Source organism: Caretta caretta, chromosome 4 (assembly GCF_965140235.1).
Source record: "Caretta caretta isolate rCarCar2 chromosome 4, rCarCar1.hap1, whole genome shotgun sequence".
Classification (NCBI taxonomy): Eukaryota; Metazoa; Chordata; order Testudines; family Cheloniidae; genus Caretta; species Caretta caretta.
This window is the reverse complement of record NC_134209.1, coordinates 117,037,567-117,063,184: the sequence shown is the minus strand read 5'-3', so window position 1 is coordinate 117,063,184 and position 25,618 is coordinate 117,037,567. Positions and strand designations below refer to the sequence as shown.

At 38.0% G+C, this 25,618-nt stretch overlaps 1 protein-coding gene across 4 annotated transcripts in view; it reads left to right on the top strand.

Annotated features, from left to right (window-relative positions):
• The window catches only part of TBC1D19 (TBC1 domain family member 19), a 124,969-nt gene that overhangs the window by 80,881 nt on the left and 18,470 nt on the right, over positions 1-25,618 (top strand). For 2 of the 4 annotated variants that reach the window (XM_048848674.2, XM_048848672.2), the window contains 8 exons: positions 2,096-2,180; positions 6,432-6,476; positions 7,834-7,866; positions 9,978-10,087; positions 14,095-14,186; positions 19,637-19,752; positions 20,934-21,004; positions 22,076-22,477. In XM_048848674.2, the coding sequence (XP_048704631.1) occupies positions 2,096-2,180; positions 6,432-6,476; positions 7,834-7,866; positions 9,978-10,087; positions 14,095-14,186; positions 19,637-19,752; positions 20,934-21,004; positions 22,076-22,150 (627 nt within the window). In that variant the 3' untranslated portion in view covers positions 22,151-22,477. Of the gene's footprint in view, positions 1-2,095; positions 2,181-6,431; positions 6,477-7,833; positions 7,867-9,977; positions 10,088-14,094; positions 14,187-19,636; positions 19,753-20,933; positions 21,005-22,075; positions 22,478-25,618 lie in introns of those variants that run through there. The other 2 variants (XM_048848673.2, XR_012668194.1) reach the window with 2 other exon arrangements.

Below are 25,618 nucleotides of genomic sequence, written 5' to 3'. Positions count from 1 at the left end.
AGTGCAGGATTGCATATTACTTCTGCGCTGCTGTTGGCGGTGGTGCTGCCTTCAGAGCTGGGTGCCTGGCCAGCAGCCATCGCTGTCCGCTCTGTCTTCAGAACTGGGTGGCCGAAGACCAATTTCCTGAGGGAGACCAGATTTCACAGTCCATGACATGATTTTCACGGCCACGAATTTGGTAGACCCCTAGTCCTATTTAATCCTTTGTGTGAAGAATACAGTGAGATAAAGTTGCTCATTTTCAGTTATTTGCATGAGTGTGATTTCTATATTACATTTTTACCACTTTATAACTCTCATACGTTATAATTGAGGTCCACTGATATCGATTGTAAAATTCTTCTTTATCACATGCCCCATGATTTTATTACTTTAAGTTTATCCTTTGAATTTAGTGGTTAATTTTCTTCTTAATTTTGGACTAATAGTATAAACACCTTGTTAGTTTGTCAAATATTTGTATACTTTAAAAATAGCTTGTGTTATGATGGTTTTCTTTTGGTTTTATTTCTCTTCTTTATGAGACATAGGATTAATAGATTTTAAGCCCAGAAGGGGCCATTATGATCATCTGGTCTGATTCCCTGCAGAACACAGCCCAAAGTACCTCACCTAGTAATTTCTATATCAAGCAACAACTTCATTTGAGCTATTGCGTACTTTTTAGAAAGATATCCAGTCTTGATTTTAAAAACTTCCAGACACCAGAATTCCTAAGAGAGGGCTGCAGATAAATGTTAGATTCTTTGTCCTACTGGGGAACATTGTTTATTTCCTTTTTCGATTAGACTCTCCCACATCAGTTAACATATACTGAGTATTAACTTTGCCTGTGTATTGTTACAATTTGAAGATGATTGTGAGTTATTCAGTAACAGTATTTAATTTAGAGTGTTTATTTAAGATTGTTTATTTTTAAAAAAGATGTTTAAATATGAGAAATTGTTGGGATTCAAAAAAGGTAAAATGTTATCACAAAAAGAATATTATCTGTTTTCAAATAGAAGTGCAAGTGGTTTACAAAAGTCACAATTTTGCATGTTTGTTTTTGACCAATTTATTATTTGAAAACTATTCACGATCATTTATTCAAAGAAAAAACAGTTTATTTTATGAAACAGAAAATATGTAGTGAAACAGCACTAGAGCATTTAAAACAGTTTTGATTTTTTTAAAAATTGTAGTCCAGATTTAAAATATTCCCTATTAAAAACTATATTAAAGAATGTTTAAAGTTGCGGAGATAAGCACCCAGGTCAGGAAACAGCAGACTCAACTTTAATTCTGCCACCTTGTGTATGTTTGTTGTGGTTCAGTCTTTGACTGCATGATAACATTCAGATCTTCAAATATCATATAATTTAATATGACACAATGTTCCCATAACTTCAGATGCATATACTTCATCTTTTATTATTGTTATAGCTATTCCAGGATTGCTCACAATGTGCTAGCCTCTTTTCTTATAGGTGATATCCTTCTTCAGAATCTAGAACGATCTCCCATATACAGATATATTTGTGTTCTTATCCTAAACTATTTAACACTAAATATGCTTTTTGATGGAGGCTGATATAATGCTGTCTTCCTAATCTGGTATTTTCCCATTGTGTTGTTTCACAATGAAGTAAATGTTGAGAATATATACTATCAAGATATTCTGTAAAGGCTCTGTGTCTGATGGAGAATGTTAGGCACCAGGCAATTTTAGAACTGCACATACACAAAAATGCACATGCTTTGTTTGTTTATGGAGTTAGTATGATGGCTGTCAATCATGGTAACTGGGTATTGAAATTGCCTGCTAGGCATGTAAGTGGTCAGTTACATGCATACATATAACTGCATACACAAATGGTTTACATACACACCTCGGCATAGACTGGTCTGAAAATACAAACGTAGAAATCTTGGATCATAATGTGTTTCAAAAATTAAAATAGTCTCGTAAGAGGTTTTTTTGCTATTAACTCTATAGTATTAGATACAGAAGATCTTAAAATGAAACAACTGTCAGTGCATAATTGTGTGTTTGACACTGTTTTGTTCATCAAGCAAGTCAGCTGATTTTTTTTTACTTCGCTTTCTGCAGGTATTACTCTGTTTTTCCCGAGATACATCAGTATTGGAGCACTTTTCTTACAATAGCGCTACTCCACCCAAATCATACATACGAGGTAAAGTAAAAGTATTGTAAGAGATAATATGAAGAGTAGTGTTGATTGTTGTATGTAGTATACCAAAAAAGCAAATCTATATGAGCTTAATTTATGTATATTACATATGTACACAAAAAGTAAATTAGAAGACAATAATTAAGATCACAAAGTCAAACACTCAAAAGTTAGGAAATGCCAGAATTAAGGTTGCCTATGTATTTGTATTATGATACAGTCTTTAATTTTCATGATCATATACTGTTTTTTCCACCGAACTCCTGCCTTATTCAGTGCACAGGGTGGGGCAGCTGAGGCAGGGAAAATACTATACTTTATTTATTTATTTATTTACTGGTATTAGCACATAGAAACACCAGATATGGACCATGACACCATTGTGCTAGGTGCTGTACAAACACAGAACAAAAAGGCAGTCTCTGTCCCAGTGAGTTTACAATCTGACAGACAACAGTTGGATACAGGCAGACCAAAGGGTGAGTACAAAGAAATAGTGAGAACATATTGGTCAGCATGATAGGCGGCAGTCTCAGCATACTAGCAGTGTAGCTTTTGTCAGTTTTACGTAGGCCTATTGACAAAGGAGAGTTTTATGGAGGGTTTTGGAGGAAGCTAATGTTAGTTTTGAAGATGTTTACAGGGAATTTCTTCCAGGCGTGAGGGTCAGCATTAGACAAAAGCACAAAGTATACAATCATGTAATTAAAGACTATATAATAATGAATACACATATGCACGGGCAATCTTTGTTCTCGTATTTCCTGATTTAGAAGTGCTTGACCTTAATATTATTTTAAGTTAAATTTAATACCACACACCTCATTTAGAACTGGAACTACGCAATCAGGCAGCAGCAGAGACCACCAAAAAAAAAAAAAGAAAGGCAAATACAGTACATCCACTGTGTTAAACGTAAACTACTAAAAAAAAAATAAAGGGAAAGTTTTTTTTAATTTTTTTTTTTTTTTGGACAAAGTAAGGAAACTTTTTTTTATGTGTAATTTCCTAGGTTTTTACAAAAGCAAACTGAAAAAACAAATTCCATCACGTGTCATTATATTGACACCTTCAGGGGTCATCAGCAGGGTTGGAACCTTGAGATCCACTATACAGACCTCTGCCACTTGAGCTCATGGAGTAACTGATTGCAGTAGCAGGTTGTCATCCTCTGTGTGGACAAGTACTACAGGGGGATTCGACATTTTTGTCAGGCTTTTCACAGATATTTGCTGACCGCAGAGGACTCAGGAATCTGGGTTCCATTCCAGGCTCTGGAGAGGAGTGTGCTCTTGCCTCATTCCCTCCAACCTATCTCTGACCTGTCACTTCCCCACCCTTGGCTCCTTGTCCCAATCTCTTTGTCCCTCATATCCTACCCTTACCCTCTGCACTTTCTGTCCCACTCAGTCTCTTGTCCAGCTCTTCATCTAATATGCGGGGTGTGAGCTCTGGGAGGGAGTTTGGGTGTGGGAGGGGGCTCGGGGTTGGGGTTCATGTGGGGTTTTGGGGTGCCAGATCCGGGGGGCACTCACCTCAAGTGGCTCCCCGCAAGCGCTGACCTGTTCCTGCTGCTCCTGGGCGGAGCTGCAGCTAGGCGGCTCTGCATGCTGCCTCCTGGCCAATGGGAGCTCAGAGCCAGCGCTTGGGGTGGGGTGGACCCACACCCCGTGCTGCACCCAAACTCCCTCCCTGTTAGTTAACCGGAATTTTTCACTTACTGGCACCCCCCCATTTCTCCAACGTGCCAGATAAAAAAGCTTTTATTGTATTCAAACAATAAATGATATAAAGTTATATTGAAATAAGTTTGGAATAATCAGCTATATTACTCATGAATGGAGAAGTCATGAGAGAGTTACTTTAGATACTCTAAATGAGTGCCAATAAAATCCTACCCTGTCAAACTATTGTGTATTCTGTATATGCTGCTTACTTTTATAAAAGAAAAACTCCCATTGACTTCAATAGAGCCACGATTTCACCCCTTGAGTTTAACTGCTTGGTCCTTGGAATGACAGAAATATATAACAAATAAATTTTATAAACCTAAGAAACTTTAGTCCAATAACTCTGGGGCTTCAAGTGCCAGGAGGGCCCAGAGGAAGTGGTGTATATAGTCTTGTAAAGCTGGGAGTCTTCCCTTTCCAATCGTAAACTCTCATTGCTAGTACATTCATGAGATACTAGATTAAAGTTACCATTGGAGCAAAACTGAATGTTGACCATTTTGGATTTCCATTCAATGTAATTTTATTGAGGAAATTCCACAATTTGGTAAAGGATGAGATAGTTCCTTATCAGTCATTTTAAAAAATCGCATTTGTTTGAACCTACTTAAAGGTTTAGAACAAGTTCTGGTTCCAATGAATTAGTGGACAGAATGTACATGATAATGCAGCTTCTCATATGTCCCTGAAAGTTATCCCATGTATGTTACCACTATGTATGTGTTGTGTATGATTGTATATTTTGTGTGTGTATATAATCTCAGTATATTCAAATAGCCATATTTTAATGTACTTGTGGTTAAAGTTCTTTATATGATAATATTAAATCTAAAAATTAGATTAATTTTAAGTAAGTCCTCCATTAAGAAGACAAACTTTCTCTTCCCACAGGGTTCGTGTGTGTGTGTGTGCGTGCGTGTGTGTGTGTATACAGTTGGTCACAACTAAATAGGGACGTTTTTGATCCAGTTCAATTGGTTCCGTACTACAGTAGAACCTCAGAATTACGAACACCAGAGTTAAAAACTGACAGGTCAACCACACACCTCGTTTGGAACTGAAACTACGCAATCAGGCAGCAGCAGAGACCACCAAAAAAAAAAAAAAAAGAACGGCAAATACAGTACATCCACTGTGTTAAATGTAAACTACTAAAAAAAAATAAAGGGAAAGTTTTTTTTTAATTTTTTTTTTTTTTGGACAAAGTAAGGAAACTGTTTCTGTGCTTGTTTCATTTTAATTAAGATGGTTAAAAGCAGCATTTTTCTTCTGCATAGTAAAGTTTCAAAGCTGTATTAAGTCAATGTTCAGTTTTAAACTTTTGAAAGAACAGCCATAACCTTTTGTTCAGAGTTACAGACGTTTCAGAATTATGAACAACCTCCTTTCCCAAGGTGTTCATAATTCTGAGGTTCTACTGTACAGGAAACTGTATAATGTAACGCAGATTTTCTTCGTTTCCTGCTGGGTTTGGCAATATCTCTCTCACTGTGGAGGATTCTATTTTATAACATTTGCCAAATGCAAAGAACAAGAGATGAAAACACATAATATTCAAAGAGATCCTTTTTCTTATCATAGCAAATAATCATTTATTTAAGGTTTTTAAACCATGAATTTAAATAACTAGTAAACACTTATATTGCTGTTCTAGTTGAATGTTCTCTGTTATCTTAAAACTACAGAAAAGAAATTAAAAAACATCTTTTAAAATAGGTGCAGTTGTGTTTAAGAAAAGCACTGAATTATGCCTCAAAATTGACTGTCAACATTTTATTGTGGGTCTAAAAAATAGTTTTGTATAGTATTAGCACATGCTCCTTTTGCATAGGAATAGAAGAAATTGTGTGTTCATTTTTTATTGTTGGCACTGATATTAGATTTGAAAAAAAGGGCTTGTTGGAGCAATAGGGATTTTAAGATATGAAAGAAAAATAGGAAAAGTAGTTCAGTTATGATACCCCTCCACTCCTTCAGTGATTTAGCCTTAATGCAACAATTTCCTTTTCCTCTCACTAACATTTCTGCACCTTTCTAAGTGCTGTTCCTATGCATAGAACATTCTCCCTGTTCTGGTCTGCCAAGGCACTCTCCTTTTCATTTAAATCCCTTCTGAAAACTCACTTTTGTCTGCAAGGCTTACAGCGAATGAGTCAGTTACTCTTTATTCATTTTTATTTAACGAAACACAAAACGTAACCATCTCCAGAATGTATGTATGTGCACAAACACACACAGTCTCCATGTGATGCTATTATTGAACTCTTCCTTCTCCCTCATCTCCTCTCTACGGTTTGCCAATCTCCTTTGTTGTGTCACATCTATGTTTTACATTTGAGGAACACTATATCTTCTTTATTATATGACTCGTGAAATGATTTGCATGCTAGTTATCAATATAAAATGATACAAAATTAATAATTAACTTTTTAAATGATATTACTGAAAAGTAAATAAAGTTCACATTTCTAAAGAGACTTTTTACCATTTGAGTGTGTTTAAACCCATGTCTGCTCATTCACAGGAAAACTTGGCGTGGAAGAATATGCTGTTTTTTATCCACCAAATGGTAAGAGTTATACTATTGCCTCCTCTAGTGGAAGCTGGGAAAATTACTACTTTTAGCAATGCAAAAATAAGCTAAACTTAACAAATAAGCAGAATAAGAGTGAACCTCAGCCAGTTGTATAATGAGATTAAACTCATTGGGCTAGATCCTCACACTGGATCTACTGCAAAGCCATGTTAAATCTAGCTTTATTAGCTACTTTAGGATTCTCTGTGTAGGAGAATAGCCTGATAGCATAGGATAAGGACAGTAGCTCATACTTCACTCTTCTCGATTCTTGCTTAGGGGACCTGACTGGAACACCACTTAATTCAGCTAATCCCTAGTTGCTCAGCACCTCTAGAAAGCATGCCACTGAGATGCCAATTTTAGGCTCTCACTTTTGATCATTTGGTCTTGATTTTTAGGCACAAAGGGATGAATATATTTATCATATTAATGCTATTAACGTTACCCTTACTGCTGCTGTTATAATCTTCTTTTCTCACTGGTCATTTTGTCCATATCAACCCCCTCCCTTTTGACTCCTGCTGCTGGCTTTTCATTGCCCTTTATATCAAATTCATGCTCTTTGTCCATGCTTTCAAGGTCCTACGTCACTGATCTTGTGTCTGTATCTCTAACCTTGTCTCCTTTTGCGTCTTCTCCATTCCAGTAACATTGCCAGTCTTGGCACATCCTCTGGCCCCTTCTCCGACCTCTGTTTCCATGTATTCTTTTATGCAGCCCACTAAGAATGAAGCATCCTCCTTAAACCCATTTGCCAAACACTTTCCCTCTCCTCATTCAAATCCCCTCTGAACACTCATTTCAGCCATGTCACCTATGGGAAATGAGATGATTTGGAAAAGAGAGGAAAATAGACAACACAACTGCCAAGATGACTACATATCTTTACTGGGTACTGCATGAACTCATTATTGTAACTTTCTTTCTTTCCCTGTTCCATCGTTCTTGTCAGTGTATGGCCCTTGCTGGTTGTGTCTTGTCTGAAGCTGGGCCTTGATTTCATGAAAGCAGGTAAGCACATGCTTCAAGTTTAAACATGTGCTTACATTCTTTGCTAAATCAGGTCCTTAATCCGATCTTACAGGCATGTAAGGACATGCTTAATTTTAACCATGTGAGTAGTTCCACTGAAATAATTGGGAATACCCCCTGTTTAAATTAAGCATGTGTGTGTTTGCAAGATCAGGGTCTAAGACTCTCTAAGCTCTTCAGGATATGGAATATGTCTTTAGTTGTTCCTGTGAAGCACAAGGCTCAGTTTAGGAATTTGAAAAAGCAATAAATATGAATACTTGTATGGATAAATAAACAAATATAAAAGGATAAAAGAATCTTCCTTATTTTGTAGGTGTAATTCCTTTTCATGGCTTTTCAATGTATGGTAAGTATGACTTTCAAATTACTGTTTAAGTAATAATTCTACATAGTTTTTGTAAATAAACCACAGTTTATATCACACATCCACATATTTTTGGTAAACTGTAAACTATTCTTTTATGCATTTTAAACATTTATGTATTCCACTTGTTTGTGTATCCAAGGTGTGTATGCCTAATTAGAAAAATGTCCAGACCGATCTCATTTGCTCTTGTTGTAACAGAGAACTATTATTGGAGCACATGATCTCTAGGTCAGAAGCTAGCTTCATTCATGGTAATTGAATTTCAGTGCACACAAATGGGGAGAGAGGGTGGCTTGCCAGGCTGTGTTATCTTTGTGCTGTGAGTAGGCAAGAAATGTGTGAAGAGTGGTTTCTTATAAAAGTGAATTGTATGTAAAAGGCCCACTGGCATAAACACATGGCTAGGACAGGTAGTGAGTGGCATCATATAATGGAATGTTCATGACTTACTGCTAAAAGGGAAATTACAAAAATGTCTCTTGTGAATACAATGAATAATTCACAAAATATTAGCAGCTTGTTAATACTGGATGGTTTGGGCTCTCTCCCTTTACTGCATTAGTATGTCTTCTCTGGAAATCCTGATTTTTAAAAAAGAGTTTGGATTAAATTAACATGTCATTATGCCAACAAGAATTCCAGAAACAATTGAATTCTGTATTTTGTGAAAAATCCTTTCGCACTCAGAATGGACAAGGCAGCTGGTGCAAATGTACGAATTAAAACTGGTTCCTTCTCAGATGATGATGGAATGTTTTTGTTTAGTTAAGTTTCTGCTTTTTCTGATAAGTTTCAACAGCTTTTCTTTTGTGAAGAGCATAAGTGGCCTGGGAAGTCACAATGGGAGAGAACCTCAAGAGGTACTACTCCTATTTAGTAACTTGCATTTCCTACCATAAACAATACAGATTTAATCATTATTATCTCCACTGTTTGAGCTACAAAAGATGGAGTGTCACTTGAGTATGGAATCCTATTTGAATCCTGGTTGGCATAGAGAATCTGTGTCTTCTAATGACAGGTTTCAGAGTAGCAGCTGTGTTAGTCTGTGTTCGCAAAAAGAAAAGGAGTACTTGTGGCACCTTAGAGACTAATAAATTTATTTGAGCATAAGCTTTCGTGTGCTACAGCATCCGATGAAGTGAGCTGAAGCTCACGAAAACTTATGCTCAAATAAATTTGTTAGTCTCTAAGGTGCCACAAGTACTCCTTTTCTTTTTGTGTCTCCTAAGTACTGAACTGCTTGGTTACAAACTCCTCCTAACCTTCTCACAGTTGATAATGTTGAAGTCACAGCCAGGAGTCCTTCACTTTCTCAGCCTGACTGGAGGTTTGTTTTAAAAACTGTCTCTTAAAATGACTTAATGTTTAGAGTTGAAACAACCCTTTAGAAATCCACCTAGCTTAGTTTAATAAGATAGCAATTTTTTGGATCAGTTAGTATTTAAAGGACTTCATAAATGGTTGCCCAGTTAATGTAAATGTTCATCCAGATCTTAGAATGAGTATGCAAGTGTCCATATATCCTTTGACTGATCGTACTTATATGGTCTTCATTACTGTAGTTTCTGAGTACCTCATTGTCTTTCATATATTTACCCTTACAGCACCCCTGTGAGGTAGTGAAGTGCTATTAGTCCCCTTTTACAGTTGGGGAACTTAGTCCGAGAGAGACAAAGTAACTTTCCCAGCGTACACAGGAAGTCTGTAGTGGAGTACGAAATTGAACCCAGGTCTCCTGAGTCTCAATCTAGCATCAGAACCACTGGATGATCCGTCCTCAAAACATATTTTTGATGATCATGCAGGGCCAGGTCTATGGAATAGGCAGGATCCAGTTAGTTCTGCCTCTTGAAATCTATAGGGTTGTAACATGGACTACAATATTCACCTTTGCTTGTCGTTTTTTTTAATAATAGGATCTAATATTAAAAATAAATATACCTTTCTAAATAAATCAGAACTAATTTATAAATTTATTATTCTAAAGGGATTATTGGCTTGTTTTTCCTCCTTCTACATGCACTTGCTCATTGAACTATTTTAACAGTTTACAGCATTGAGTCAATTAAATTCTTTTATCATTTCAGTTGCTCCACTTTGTTTTCTGTACCATGAACCTTCCAAATTGTATCAGATATTCCGTGAGATGTATGTGCGTTTTTTCTTCAGACTCCATTCCATATCTTCTCATCCTTCTGTAAGTTCATTAGGAAATAAGACCCAATCAGTCTATATTTCTATTTGTTATGGAACAATAATGCTTAGTAGCATGATATTATTTTATTTTCTTAAGTGTACACAGCTGAGTTATGTCCCTTTAACTATGATGAAAATGTCATGCACATCTGAAGTAACATTATATAACTTTATTTGAAATCCTATAATTTATACCTCAATAATAGTAAAATTCTCTGGCAAAGGCATATTTAATAATACAGTGGTCATGCTGTCAGGCTTTGGGGGTAGTCAAATTCAGAACAGCACTTACACATGTGTTTAAGTGCCTTCCTGAATGATACCAGTTAGTTGTGTGTGATATAGAGGTAGTAGACAATGGACTTCAGTGTTCTTTGAGTTACTCTGTAGTAGAATTACATTGGATACCTCTATTACGAAGACTCTTATGAGACTTGAGCACTATAGTTCATAGGTTTAGTCATTACTAGTCATTTTCAAAGGGGTCTCAACTTAGCCTCTTCTTACTCATGCATCTTTGTGTATCAACATACTTGAATACACTTTTTTAAGCACTATCATATGCTGGTGATGGAATTTGTGTGAATTCTGTGACTTGCATGTGCAAGTGTTTGTGCATGCAAAGTTATTTAAAAAATTGACTTGCATTTGTATAAAGTTTTGGTTGCCTTATTTTTTGTTTATGCTGTTTACAATATTAACTATTAAAGTATAACATTCTTCTTTTCTATTTTGTATAAAATCTTATAAAGTATAAAATACTTTTATTTAAAAGAAAATGGCATTCATTTAGCTAAGCATACGAATTTTAAAATTCCCCTGATCACAAGTTCTTCTTGCCCTACATAAGCTATAGAAAATGTTTTAAACTGACAAGTGTTTTTTCCATTAAGGGGTTTTATAAATGAAGAGAGCAATCATATTTCCAATTATGTAATGATGTATTATGAATTATGTGAACAGCACAGAAGAATGTCCAATAAAATTAAAATATGAGGGTCACTAAGAATCCATTGTGATAAAGATGGTGGACTATTTTGTTAAAAAGTGACTTACAGCTGATCCTGCAAATGCGTACTCCTGGGAATACCACTTAGTACTGTGAATAGTCACATTGATAGTCAAATAAATAAACCTCACAGTGGTAGATATTCTGTCTGGTAATAAACATTTACAGGATTGGGCCTATGCTTTGGTATATTAGCAGCATGGCATCCCAGTGTATGGGAATGTATGCTAGTTTCCATCATGATTTTTTAAAGGAATTTTTAAAATGGGGAAAATTTGTTTTTCCACAGTTTAGACCACTTAACTTGTCCTTGTAATAATTTGATTTGTCATTTTTTCTAATTATAATTCAAAAAGCCCTGCTTTTGTCTGTGTCCAGGTGTAGTGTAACTGGAGTCTATTTTATCAGAATAAAACTAAGACCACACAGATTGTGTACTACTGGGTCTTTAATAGACTTAGAGACAGATTTTTAAAAGATATTTAGGCATCTAAAATACAGATAAGTGCCAGTGCCGAGGTGGGATTTTCAAAAGTACCTAGTCACCTAACTACTATTGAAATCAATGGGTCTTAGTCATTTAAATGCTTTTGAAAATCCTACTTAGGCACCTATCTGTATCTTTTGGTGCCTATATACTTATAAAAATCTGGCCTTTAGACCTTAACCCTAGAGATACTACATATGAGTGACTTGGAGTTGAATGCGACTACTCATTATATATAAAGTTATTCAGGTGTGGAAGTGCTTGTAGGATCAAGGCCTTAGAAGTTGAAGGGATCTGGTTTGCTCATGTTACTCTAGTTGTGTATCACTGTGTTAGGATATAGATATTCAGGCCTGTCTGTAAAGGCCTATACTCTAATTTAGGTGTATTCTTATCACTTACCTAGTTATAGAGGTATAAAAGAGAGAATCAAAATCACTGTCTGACTGTATAAGGCCTTGGCTAAGCAGAGAGGCAGCCATAAGCTGGGAAGCGAACAGTCACATCCTCACATTCCAAACTAGTCACATTGAAATAAGGTGCTATTGGGCTGTTAGGAATACAATCCTGTCCTGATAATGCCTATCGTCTCCAGAGAAAGGGAAGTGCCTAGAAAATGTAAAAGGAAACTTAGTTTGATAGCATCCTGTCTGGTAAGAACTCCCTTAATATCAATAGCTGGGATGTGAAATCCTCACTTCTGTATTGTTTTGTCATTATAGTTCCCACTTTGCTATTGTTTATTTGCTATTCTCTCTGTCTGGTTCTGTGATTGTTTCTGTCTGCTGTATAATTAATTTTTCTGGATGTAAACTAATTAAGGTGGTGGGATATAATTGGTTAAATAATCATGTTACAATATGTTAGGATTGGTTAGTTAAATTTTCAGTAAAATGATTGGTTCAGGTATAGCTAAGCAGAACTCAAGTTTTACTATATAGTCTGCACTCAATCAGGAAGTGTGTGTGTGTGTGGGGGGCGAATGGGAACAGGGAATGGGGGTGGGGAATTGGAATCATGTTTTGCTAAGGTGGGGAATGGGAACAGGGACACAGGTGTAAGGCTCTGTGGTGTCAGAGCTGGGAAGGAGGATACTAAGGAAGGAAACTGGAATCATGCTTGCTGGAAGTTCACCCCAATAAACATCGAATTGTTCGCACCTTTGGACTTCGGGTATTGTTGCTCTCTGTTCATGCAAGAAGGACCAGGGAAGTAAGTGGGTGAAGGAATAAGCCCCTAACATCTTGGTGCCGTGACTCGAATGCATCCCATCAGATAGGTGAGTGGCAGCCTGTAAGTCCCCCTCCCCAACAGTCCGCGCAGCTGCTTGGAGTGAGTATCGCGAACTCTCGTTATGGTAGTTGCGGGTTCTGGCAAGCCAGGGTAAAGGATTTTGTGGATAAATGGATAAGGAAGAGCCAGAGCCCATTCCAGGTGCAGGGGTCAACCTGGGATGAGATTAAAAAGGAAATGGAGGAGGTGTTGGGGGCTTATTCCTTCACCCACTTACTTCCCTGGTCCTTCTTGCATGAACAGAGAGCAACAATACCCGAAGTCCAAAGGTGCAAACAATTCGATGTTTATTGGGGTGAACTTCCAGCAAGCATGATTCTAGTTTCCTTCCTTAGTGTCCCCCTTCCCAGCTCTGGCACCACAGAGCCTTACCTGTGTCCCTGTTCCCATTCCCCACCTTAGCAAAACATGATTCCAATTCCCCACCCCCATTCCCTGTTCCCATTCGCCCCCCCCCCCCCCCACACACACACTTCCTGATTGAGTGCAGACTATATAGTAAAACTTGAGTTCTGCTTAGCTATACCTTAACCAATCATTTTACTGAAATTTAACCAACCAATCCTAACATATTGTAACATGATTATTTAACCAATTATATCCCACCACCTTAATTAGTTTACATCCAGAAAAATTAATTATACAGCAGACAGAAACAATCACAGAACCAGACAGAGAGAATAGCAAATAAACAATAGCAAAGTGGGAACTATAATGACAAAACAATACAGAAGTGAGGATTTCACATCCCAGCTATTGATATTAAGGGAGTTCTTGCCAGACACGATGCTATCAAACTAAGTTTCCTTTTACATTTTCTAGGCACTTCCCTTTCTCTGGGGGCGATAGGCATTATCAGGACAGGACTGTATTCCTAACAGCCCAATAGCACCTTATTTCAATGTGAGTAGTTTGGAATGTGAGGATGTGACTGTTCGCTTCCCAGCTTATGGCTGCCTCTGCTGCTTAGCCAAAGGCCTTATACAGTCGGACAGTGATTTTGATTCTCTCTTCTATACCTCTATAACTAGCTAAGTGATAAGAATACACCTAAATTAGAGTATAGGCCTTTACAGACAGGCCTGAATATCTATATCCTAACACACTGATGTATTAATTGTTTGTCTTAATGCTTAAATTAAAACTATATTAATGTTTAATTTGAATATATGAGTAGTAGTGAATATGTTTTCAGGGTGTGGTGGTGTTGTTTTGCTAGGGCATCGTGTCACTATGTTTGCTGTTTGAGACCCTCCTTCAAACCCATCTCCCTCAGCTCTTCTATCATCTTCGAGAAATTGGGGCGCAACCGTAAGTACTTGTTCCCTGTTTCACCACTTATTTATGACAATAACTGTAACTCACATTGTTCTAGAAATGATGTTCTGTGATATTGTAACTTATGGGAGATTTTTAGCAGCCCAAAGGTCAGTTAAGTGTCCAACATACATTGAAAGTCAATTGGAATGGGTTGCCTAACTTCCATGTGTGCTTCTGAAAGTCGTCCCCTACAGGTCATAAAATGGGCTTGCATCTTTTAAAATTCCAACATGAAGCACTGTACTTCCCTCTTTGGCAATTGAAGGGTGAGCATATTTGGTTTGTTTTGGCATACCTTAAACAAACAGTGGTTTGTCTAAGGTATGCCCAAACAATAAAACCCCTGAGAATAAAAACTCATAGGAATTCCAGTATCGCAGCCAAAAGGAACTTCACAAGAATTTCCCTGGCCTACAGGCTCGATAGTATATCAGGAAAATCCTTAAGAGCTTTTCTGCCTTGTATATAAATGCCAAATTCTCAATGTGTGGTTTTAGCCAGAGGCCAGATTCTACAATTAAGATTGGATATTAAACAGACTTCTGCTTTCCTTTATATTACATTTTTGACTGAATTACTGAAAAATTAACTCTTAGGAACCAACTCACTGAAATAAGGATCTGATTTCCAAACAGATCTCAATAATTCATGCCAGATCTGCTAGGACTATCTCAGTTCATTTCTTGGGGAACCGATGGTTGGATTACAGTGTGATAGAGAGAATATTAAAAGAACAACAGTGAACTATCCTAATGCAAAGGAAAGATGGGAAGAATAATCAGAGGCCTATATGGCTCCATCAAGGAGCACTTTTATGACCTGAAAATCAAAAAAGGAGTTATGCAAAAAAAATGGAAATATGGACTAATTGCTAAGGTTGACTACAAAAGAATAGCACACGCATATAGGGACAAAATCAGAAAGGCTAAGTCACAAAATGAGTAACACTTAACAAGGACCATAAAAGGAAATAAGAAGAGGTTCTATAAATACATCAGGAGCAAAAGGAAAATGTAGGATGAAGGAAAATGTAGGTTCTCTATTTAGCATGGAAGGAGAGCTAATACCAGACAACATCAAGAAGATTGAGGAGTTTTGCTTCAGCCTTCACTAAAAAGGTTAATGATGACCAGATAGTCAATATAATAAATATGAACAACAAGGGGGAAGGAACACAAACCAAAATAGGGAAAAAACAGATTAAAGAGTATTTATATAAATTAGATGTATTCAAGTTGGCGGGGCCTGCTGAACTTCATGTAAAGGAGCTAGCTGAGCAATCTCAGAACTGTTAGCAATTACCTTTGAGAACTTGTAGAGGATGGATGAAGAAGTCCCAGAGGACTGGAGAAGGGCAAACACAGTACTTGTCTTTAAAAGGGGAAAGAAAGAGGACTCCAGGAAATTGTAGATCAGTCAGTCGAACTTCAATACCTTATAGTTTGTTCCCAGCCTGGAACAAATTATTAATCAATCAATTTGTAAGCAACTAGAGGATAATAGACTTATAAGAAATAGCCATTATGAATTTGTCAAGAACAAATCATGGAAAACCAACCTAATTTCCTTCTTTGACAGCCTAGTGAATAGAGGGGAAGTTGTAGACGTGATGTATCTCCATATTGGCAATGTTTTTCACAGTCCCACACAGCATTCTCATAAACTAGGGAAGTGTGGTCTAGATGAAATTATTAGAAGATGGATGCACAACTGGTTGGAAGACCGTACTCCAAGATTAGTTATCAGTGGCTTGATGTCAAACTGGGAAGACGCATCCGGGGGGGGGCCATGCAGGGGGCTGTCCTAGGTCCAATACTATTCAATATTTTCATTAATGAGTGGAGAGTATGCTTATAAAATTTGCAGATGACACCAAATTGGGAGGGGTTGCTAGCACATTGGAAAACAGGATTCAAATTCAAAATGATCTTGACATATTGGAGAATTGGTCTGAAATCAACAAGATGGAATTCAGTAAAGACAAATACAAAATAGGGTTAGGGTTAATAGTACACTTAGGAAGAAAAAATCAAATGCACAACTACAAAATGGGGAATAACTGGGTAGGTAGTAGTACTGCTGAAAAGGATCTAAGGTTACAGTGGATCACAAATTAAGTACGAGTCGTGTGACTAAAAAGGCTAATATCACTCTGGGATATAGTAAGAGGCGTGTGATACGTAAGAAGTGGGAGGTAATTGTCCCGTTCTACTCGGCACCGGTGAGGCCTGTAGCTGGAGGACTGTGTCCAATCCTGGGTGCCACTCTTTAAGAAAGATCTGGACAAATTGGAGCGAGTACAGAGGAGAGCAATTAAAAATATTAAATGTTTTAGAAAAACCTGACCTATGATGAAAGGTTTTTTCAAAAAGTCGTGTTTACTCTTGAGAAAAGAAGACTGGCAGGGACCAGTTAAGTCTTTAAATATGTTAAGGGCTGTTATAAAGAAGACAGTGATCAGGTAGGACAAGAAGTAAATGGGCTTAATCTGCAGCAAGGGAGATTTAGGTTAGATATTATGAAAAACTTCTGTAAGGGTAGTTAAGCTCTAAAAGAGACTTCCAAGGGGGGTTGCAGAATCCCCATCATTGGGGGTTTTTAGAACGGCTAGAACAAACACCTGTCAGGGACGGTCCAAGCGTACTTAGTCTGCCTCAGTACAGAGGGCCCCAACCTGGTTCTCCCGTAGATGATACTGTAATATAAATAGTAATAGCTTTTCCCCAGATTTTTAAGAAGGGAATGTCTAGAATCATAGAAGATTAGAGTTGGAAGAGACCTCAGGAGTTCATCTAGTCCAGCCCCTTGCTCGAAGCAGGACCAACCCCAACTAAATCATCCCATCCAGGGCTTTGTCAAGCCGGGCCTTAAAAACCTCTATGGATGGAGATTCCACCACCTCCCTAGGTAACCCTTCCAGTGCTTCACCACCCTCCTCGTAAAATAGTTTTTCCTAATATCAAATCTAGACCTCCCCCACTGCAACTTGAGACCATTGCTCCTTGCTCTGTCATCTGCCACCATCTGCCATCTCCTTTCTCTGTCATCTGAGAACAGCCTAGATCCATCCTCTTTGGAACCCCGCTTCAGGTAGTTGAAGGCTGCTATCAAATCCCCCCTCACTCTTCTCTTCTGCAGACTAAATAAGCCCAGTTCCCTCAGCCTCTCCTCGTAAGTCATGTGCTCCAGCACCCTAATAATTTTTGTTGCCCTCTGCTAGACTCTCTCCAATTTGTTCACATTCTTTCTGTAGTGGCGGGCCCCAAAATGGATACAGTACTCCAGATGTGGCCTCACCAGTGCCAAATAGAGGGGAATAATAACTTTCTTCGATCTGCTAGCAATGCTCCCACTAATGCAACCCAATATGCCATTAGCCTTCTTGGCAACAAAGACACACTGTTGACTCATATCCAGCTTCTTGTCCATTGTAATCCCCAGGTCCTTTTCTGCAGAACTGCCGCTTACATAGTCGGTCCCCAGCCTGTAGCAGTGCATGGGATTCTTCCATTCTAAGTGCAGGACTCTGCACTTGTCCTTCTTGAACCTCATCAGATTTCTTTTGGTCCAATGCTCCAATTTGTCTAAGTCACTCTGGACCCTATCCCTACCCTCCAGCATATCTACCTCTTCCCCCAGTTTAGTGTCCTCTGCGAACTTGCCGAGGGTGCAGTCCTGATCATTAATGAAGATATTGAACGAAAACGGCCCCAGGACCGACCCCAGGGCACTCTGCTTGATACTGGCTGCAAACTAGACATCGAACCATTGATCACTACCTGTTGAGTCCGACAATCTAGCTAGCTTTCTATTCACCTTTCATCCAATCAATAGTTTTTTAACTTGCTGGCAAGAATACTGTTGAAGACCATTACAAAAGCTTTGCTAAAGTCAAGGAATATCACGTCCACCGCTTTCCCCATATCCACAGAGCCTGTTATCTCATCGTAGAAGGCAATTATTTTGGTCATGCATGACTTGCCCTTGCTGAATCCATGTTGACTGTTTCTGATCACCTTCCTCCCCTCCAAGTACTTCAAAACAGATTCCTTGAGGACCTGCTCCATGATTTTTCAGGGGACTCAGGTGAGGCTGACCGGTCTGTAGTTCCCTGGATTTGCCTTCTTCCCTTTTTAAAAGATGGGCACTATATTTGCCTTTTTCCAATCGTCCGGGACCTCCCTCGATCTCAACGAGTTTTCAAAGATAATGGCCAATGGCTCTGCAATCACATTAGCCAACGCCCTCAGCGTGCATTGCATCTGGCCCCATGGACTTGTGCATGTCCAGCTTTTCTAAATAGTCCTTAACCTGTGTTCTTTTTGTTTTTTTTTTAAAAAACAACTGAGGGCTGCTCACCAGTGCAGCAGCCCTGACCACCTTCTTGTTGCTAACATACCTGTAGAAACCCTTCATTGTTCCCTTTCACATCCCTTGCTAGCTGCAACTCCAGTTGTGCCTTGGCCTTCCTGATTTCTCTCCTGTATGCCTGAGCAATATTTTTATATTCCTCCCTGGTCATTTGTCCACTTCGTGTAAGCTTCTTTTTTGTGTTTAAGATCAGCAAGGATTTCACTGTTAAGCCAAGCTGGTCGCCTGCCATATTTTGCTATTCTTTCTGCACATTGGGATGGTTTGTTCCTGCGCCCTAAATAAGGCTTCTTTAAAATACAGCCAGCCCTCCTGGGCTCCTTTTCCTCTCGTATTAGCCTCCCAGGGGAATCATAGAGTATCAGGGTTGGAAGGGACCTCAGAAGGTCATCTAGTCCAACCCCCTGCTCAAAGCAGGACCAATCCCCAATTTTTGGCCCAGATCCCTAAATGGCCCCCTCAAGGATTGAACTCACAGCCCTGGGTTTAGCAGGCCAATGCTCAAACCACTGAGCTATGCCACCCTGATCCTGATCCTGCCCATCAGTTCCCTGAGGGAGTCAAAGTCTGCTTTTCTGAAGTCCAGGGTCCGTATTCTGTGGCTCTCCTTTCTTCCTTTTGTCAGGATCCTGAACTTGACCATCTTCATGGTCACTGCTGCCCAGGTTGCTTCCCACTTCTACTTCCCCTACCAATTTTCCCCTGTTTGTGAGCAGCAGGTCAAGAAGAGCATGCCCCCTAGTTGGTTCCTCCTTTAATTGCACCAGGAGGGGTGTCTTTGGTTTTAGGGCTTTGGGTGGAGCTGACTTAGAACCCTGTCAATTGGTTTCGTGGGTTAGGAAATTTTTATATTAATAGAATTGATTTGCAGCCCAGTCGTAGAAGATACTGAACATTTCTCTACCAGTCTTGATTACGGTTTCAGGACACAACTGCCGCATAAATATTAATAATCATAATAATAAATAATAATAAACAAAGACTTGCAGGTCATGTAATTCTTTTTGAAATGGTATATCTGTAATTTGTGAGAGAAATATAATACTTTCTTGTTTTCCAATTGTTTACAGACTACGAATATCATTTAAATGGATGGTACGAGCATTCTCTGGTTACTTAGCTACAGACCAACTTCTGCTTTTGTGGGACAGAATCCTAGGATACAATTCTCTAGAAATTCTCGCTGGTAATGAAAATTTTATTTGTGGATAATTTTAAAGATAATACATGACAAATTAACATTGATGTTACCAAGAGAGGAAAATTCAATTCTTTTTATGACTGCTGAAAACAGATTTGCTGAAAGTCAATATATATTAAATAGGTAAAGTGGTAATTCACAGATTTCCCAGTTCTTACAGGAATTGTCAGTGAGTTAAACTGGTTTTATTGTGACTACTTCTCCATTATTAGTAGTAGTAGTATTTTCCTTTGATAGCATTGATAAAGTGCTAGCTGCTTTGTGAACATAAAAGAAGGCCTGTATGTTCCCTGCCCCAAAGATAGTGTAGTGCATTAGTCTAGTTTACATTAGTTTGTCACTGCTATACGAAAGATGTAGTTCTCCCTGCCCCCCACCCAGGGAAAGATGACTCCTTTACTATCAGTAGGAGTCCTGAAAATCCTCCTTGTTTTCTACTACTGTATACCCCTGCTCTTTATTTACTTTTTTTAGTAACATCATTAATTAAATTAATTAATTATAAATTTTGTAAATTTTATTATATTGACAACAAGCATGCAAAACATTTCACAAGTAATTTAAAGTGGAATTAGAAGCTTGCTTTTTTAATTGAAAATATCACACATCTGATTATTACAGAGGCACAGTGTGAGGCAAGAAGCTAGTCTGATACAGAAGCTCAATAAAACGAAAAGCTCTTGCCCTAAGAATAGAAGATTAGTCTTTCAGTTAGATTTGCATCTGTATGACGTATGCAGAGAAAGGATATCTCCCTTTATGAGAGAAACTAATTTTAAAGTCCAAAAGCAACATAAATTAATAAATGAGCCCTCTGTTCACATTATGCATTGAAATTTTGCTCTTTAAATAAATGTTTATCCTCTGCCTAGAAAAGAACCAATTTAAAATGTTATTTTTAATCATGTCTTTCACACAGTTAAAACCCAGTCAGGTTAAACACATTATTACTCAACTTTTTCCAAAAAGCACAGTAACATACTTATTCATTTTTATGAAAGAGTAGCCACCTGGCAAGAACTAAAGCACTGAAATCCACTACTTACTATCCTTCAAAACCAGAATGATTGATAAAAAGAGAGAGAGTGCTAATAATTTTAGATCAAGATTAATTCTTACAATTAATTAATAGGTCAGCAGTTTAAATATTGTGCATTCTTTTTCAGTCCTGGCAGCTGCTGTGTTTGCTTTCCGAGCAGTGAACTTGATGGAGGTGACATCACTGGCTGCAGCTGAAGTAAGGATAAGTTTCAATTAGAGTAGATTGAAATAGTTCTTTATGCATTGCCAGTCAGAGCAATTTAAGCTTTAGATATACATGGCATGCAATACAAAGTTCTCTGCTTAAATTCTTACTTTAGGTAAAAACTCAGAGGAAGTTACAAGAATATAGTGCATGAAATTCCTTTTTTGGCACGTTACAAAAGCATATAAAATGTTATATTTGTTATAAACAACACAGTCTCACTGAATTCTTTGTGTATCTGAGATGAGTTTTTTTCACTATTTTAATATATGGTCTAAATTTATACTACTGTACTAATACGATTAAAGAATATTATACTTAAAAATTGGGGAGGTTTGTACAGTCATTTTTATTAATAATTATAAAGATAATTGCTTCTGTGCCTTTTGATATTACATAAATTTTAAAAGGTTGCTTTTATCAAATAAATGAATTTGAAATTTCATTTTCACAAATGTCGTCATGTTATGTATGTGAAAACTGGCCAGAGTGAAGGTGGTTATTGTTACTAATTAGTATTTTTGTTAATTCCCCCCCCCAAAAAAAGCTGATAAAATTTCATTATATATTATGGAATGTTGGTGATAACTAGTTATATTTTTAAAAAATATATATTTCCATCAGATGATCACTCACTTTCAGTCATCATTAAAGTCACAGACTTATCTTACAAGTGCTACCCAAGACGCAGGATAAAGATTCATAATATACAATTATTTTTAGAAGCAAGTTGAAATGTTAAACCTCTTGTGAATGGTGTCATGTGTTTATATTTGAAGTAAGCCTAAAGGGTAAAATAAAGTGACTTTACTTGCTTTCTATACATATTGGTGCACTTTTTTTTTTTTTTTTTGGGCACATTGAAATTTTAGATTGAAAAATCTGGGGAAAAAGGAATCTTTACAGACTGATATGAAATAGCAAAGTTTAGAAGGTAATTACTGTCAATATCATATTCTGCAGTCAAGTTTGCCGCAACTTTTTCTGATTTCTTAGGTATTGCTTCAGAGAAATTTGATTCAATTTTCAAGTTTAGCAAATCCTTTTTATTCTTTTTCCCAGGCTGTACTTGCTGACCTTTCAACCCTGAAGGTTATGCCTCTTCTTCAGATCTTCCTGTTTGCCACTGTCACTTGATCTGTTTCAAGGTATCTGACACCACACATCCAGTCTTTCATTAGAAACTAATAATGAACTATGCAATGTCTGCATAAAACCAAAATTAAACTGTATGTATATGTCACTTACAGATCATGTTCTCTTTACAATTAAGTGTAAGTTTTTCTACATATAAAATAATAACTTTACACACTAACCTGTGCATTTGCATGCTGCTGTATTTCAACATAACAGCAAATAATATAACTGATGAGATATGAGAATGATTACTTATGCATATAAATAACACAAATCAATGTATAAAATGCATGTAAAATGCAATAAAACAAATGTAATGTAGTTAAATTCTTGATCTAATATGAGTGCCGTGACAGATCCACTAATATCAGATTGGAGAAAACTGACTTTCATCTGATTATAACTTATTCAAGCCCCCCACTACAAGAATGTCAACTCAAGAGTACAGTAATACTTGAAAACATGCTTTAACTTTTGGGAACTTTTATCTCATTTCCTAGGAGAAATCAGAGAAATGCTTCTGTTCCATTTCTGTTTTCCAGGAGCTCTTTTCATGTTCTTCCCCATTTAACTTCTTTCTTTTTAATCTATTCATCCCCCACAGCCTTTCTAAGATGTCTATCACTAAGTATCAAAGGATGACAGTCTCAAAAGTGCCTGAGAGTCTTGCCTTGCAAAAAGTGCTGGATATAACTTCCTCTAGAACTTGTCAAAGCCTAGCTTTAAGAGACTGTGCTCATCGCAACTGTCCATGTGGAGCTGGCTAACTGTGGGAAATTTGTTAGTTTCTAAGGTGCCACAAGTACTCCTGTTCCCTTTTGGGGAAAAAAGGGACATTGCACCTTTAAGGGATCTCTTATAACGGGTGAGGTGGAGGGGGGAAGGTTACTGGGATGGACAGGAAAAGGGCAGGGAGCAGGGCCAGGTTTGGAGAAGGTCGCTACACTGCCCTTTCTGCTGATAGGAAGAGCGGCAGTGGGGAGAGGGATATCTATTCCCTATACAGCCATGGCTGACAGCCACCCACCCATGAACTCGGCAAACCTCTTGACTTGCTGTGGGCATTACAGAAGTTGCCCTTTTCCTTGGGGGACCGGGAAGGAATTTTTTCCCTCTCCATTAGATTGGCTAAAGTGAGGTGGTGGAGGGGTTGCCTTCCCACAACTGGTCTGGTACCCAGTTGGGTGAAGCTGCAGGGTTAGGTTATAATGTCACAACTTAGTACGTAAAACTAATTACAGCTGTGCTGTGCAGGTACTTGTTATGGAACAGATACCGTTATCAAATAAAGTGGTGGAAAAAGATTGGCAGGAAAGCATCCTGTAAAGGGGGTTTGGGGAATCCTATGTCTTCCACAGTGGGGAACTGACCCTCCTCCTTTTCCTAGCCCCTTTAAGGAAGCCAAGGAAGGGTGCTTGGGGCTCCTACGTCTGGAACAGTGAGGAGCCAACTCCCCCTCTTTTACAGCAGGGGTTCTCAAACTGGGGGTTGGGACCCCTCAGGGGGTCATGAGGTTATTACATGGAGGATCACAAGATGTCAGCCTCCACCCCAAACCCCGCTTTGCCTCAAACATTTATAATAGTGTTAAATATATTTAAAAAGTGTTTTTAATTTATATGGGGGGAGGTCGCACTTAGAGTCTTGCTATGTGAAAGGGGTCACCAGTACAAAAGTTTGAGAACTACCGTTTTATAGCCTCCTCCCCCCACTTTCACTTCATATAAGGGGAGGGCAGAGGGGTTCCAGCAATGGGATGGCTGGGACAAGGTTGGAGGTTATATGGAAATAATTAAGGAAATCATGACCTGGACTATACAATTCGGTGCCGGGTACTGCCAGATATATTAAGTGAATAAAGTTGCAGCCTGATGAAACAACATCCATTGCCTTCTGTTTTTCTTCCAGCATGGATGCATAATGAAGGTGGCAGTTCTTTCTTATCCCCTATCCCACACACCTTTTTCGAGAGGGGTGTGTGTGTGTGGCCTCTGCTAGTCCAAGAGCTCAGGCTGCAACTCAGGATCATGCTCATATCCCTGCATTATTGTGTATTGCACTGTCACTAGATCACCAGGTGGTCCATCTTCTATTGATTATAATTTCTTTTTATGATATTTCTGGGGATTCTGAAATTGTAAACTGAGAACCATTAGGATTAATTTATTACTTTATTTTAATACCTAGAAAAGGATTATAGTCAAAACTGAGTGAAGTGTATAACATTGCATAACCCATGCATTCACCATATCACTTTGTTTTGGACCAGTTTCTACCTTCAAATACAGTATGTATGTGTGCGGAACTTGGACCTCTGTATTTTAAGAGAGATCCAGCTTCCATTTACAGTAGACTGTTATCTACATGATTCATATACAGCATTAACAATGCAAATATTAGTTTTTTTTAATAGACCCAAAAACCCATACCTATACCTGGCATATAAATTGGGCATGCTGAATGTATGACAGTAAGGCTATGTCTACACAGCAATGTAAGCCTGAGCATCCCCACGCCCCAATTGTGTTAATTAAGGGCTCAAACCTAGTGTCCCAGGACTTTGCAGGGCTGGAGGGTCTGAGCCCATGTTAAGCTGAGATCTTGTGACCGAGCCCTATTGCTTTCCTATATGTACACAGCCTTGGTCTGACCCGGATACTGGAAGTCCTCTGGATGTATCCCAGAGTTCCTTGGGGCAACTTCCTTAGTCCTCTCTCTACTGACAGTCTGCAGTGTAGTCTGTTGCTAATGGAAGCTAATGGAACCTCCCTTTGTCAGTTTGAGTACATTGACACTTCTTGTATGATTGACTGCATGGCCATAATCTCAAAACAAACATCTAACAAAAGAGTTAATTACAAACCTATTTCAAAGTAGTAGTATGACAGAAGACTAGGATCTGGCAGCTGACTATATTTTTCAATGGACAGGAGTAAACAAAATTTGTGCAAGACAAAGAGTGTGGCTAATTTTTATGCCTTGCATTTTTTTTAACAAATAAGATGGGATGGATCTCTTTTATATACCTGCTTATTAGGACATACATTTGATATTGGCAAGCAAGGGCTCAATTTAAGCTCTGGGGTTTACTAATGACTCTATAGTTAGTTTTTATTCAGCAGTTTTGGTGATTCATAGAAAGAAATATTTTGTACTTATGTGGCACTTTTCATCTGAAAATCTGAAACTGGGATTAGTTGTAGTTCCCAAGACCCCTTACTAATGTTAAATCAGTACTAATGAACTGTAGATAGCAGTGGTATTTAATTGTTTTCTATCTGTACAGAATTGTGTCGTAACTTTTTGTAACTAGTGACATGATATTTTTCCTCTTTTCACTTTCTTTAAATGCTGCTAGGTTACAAAAAAAAAAAATGTTGCTTTGAAGGCCGATTCTGGTTCCTTGATGTGAAGGTTGGACTGTGGAAAATCGGCATTGTTACAGCTTACCAAGGAAGTTACAGTTAT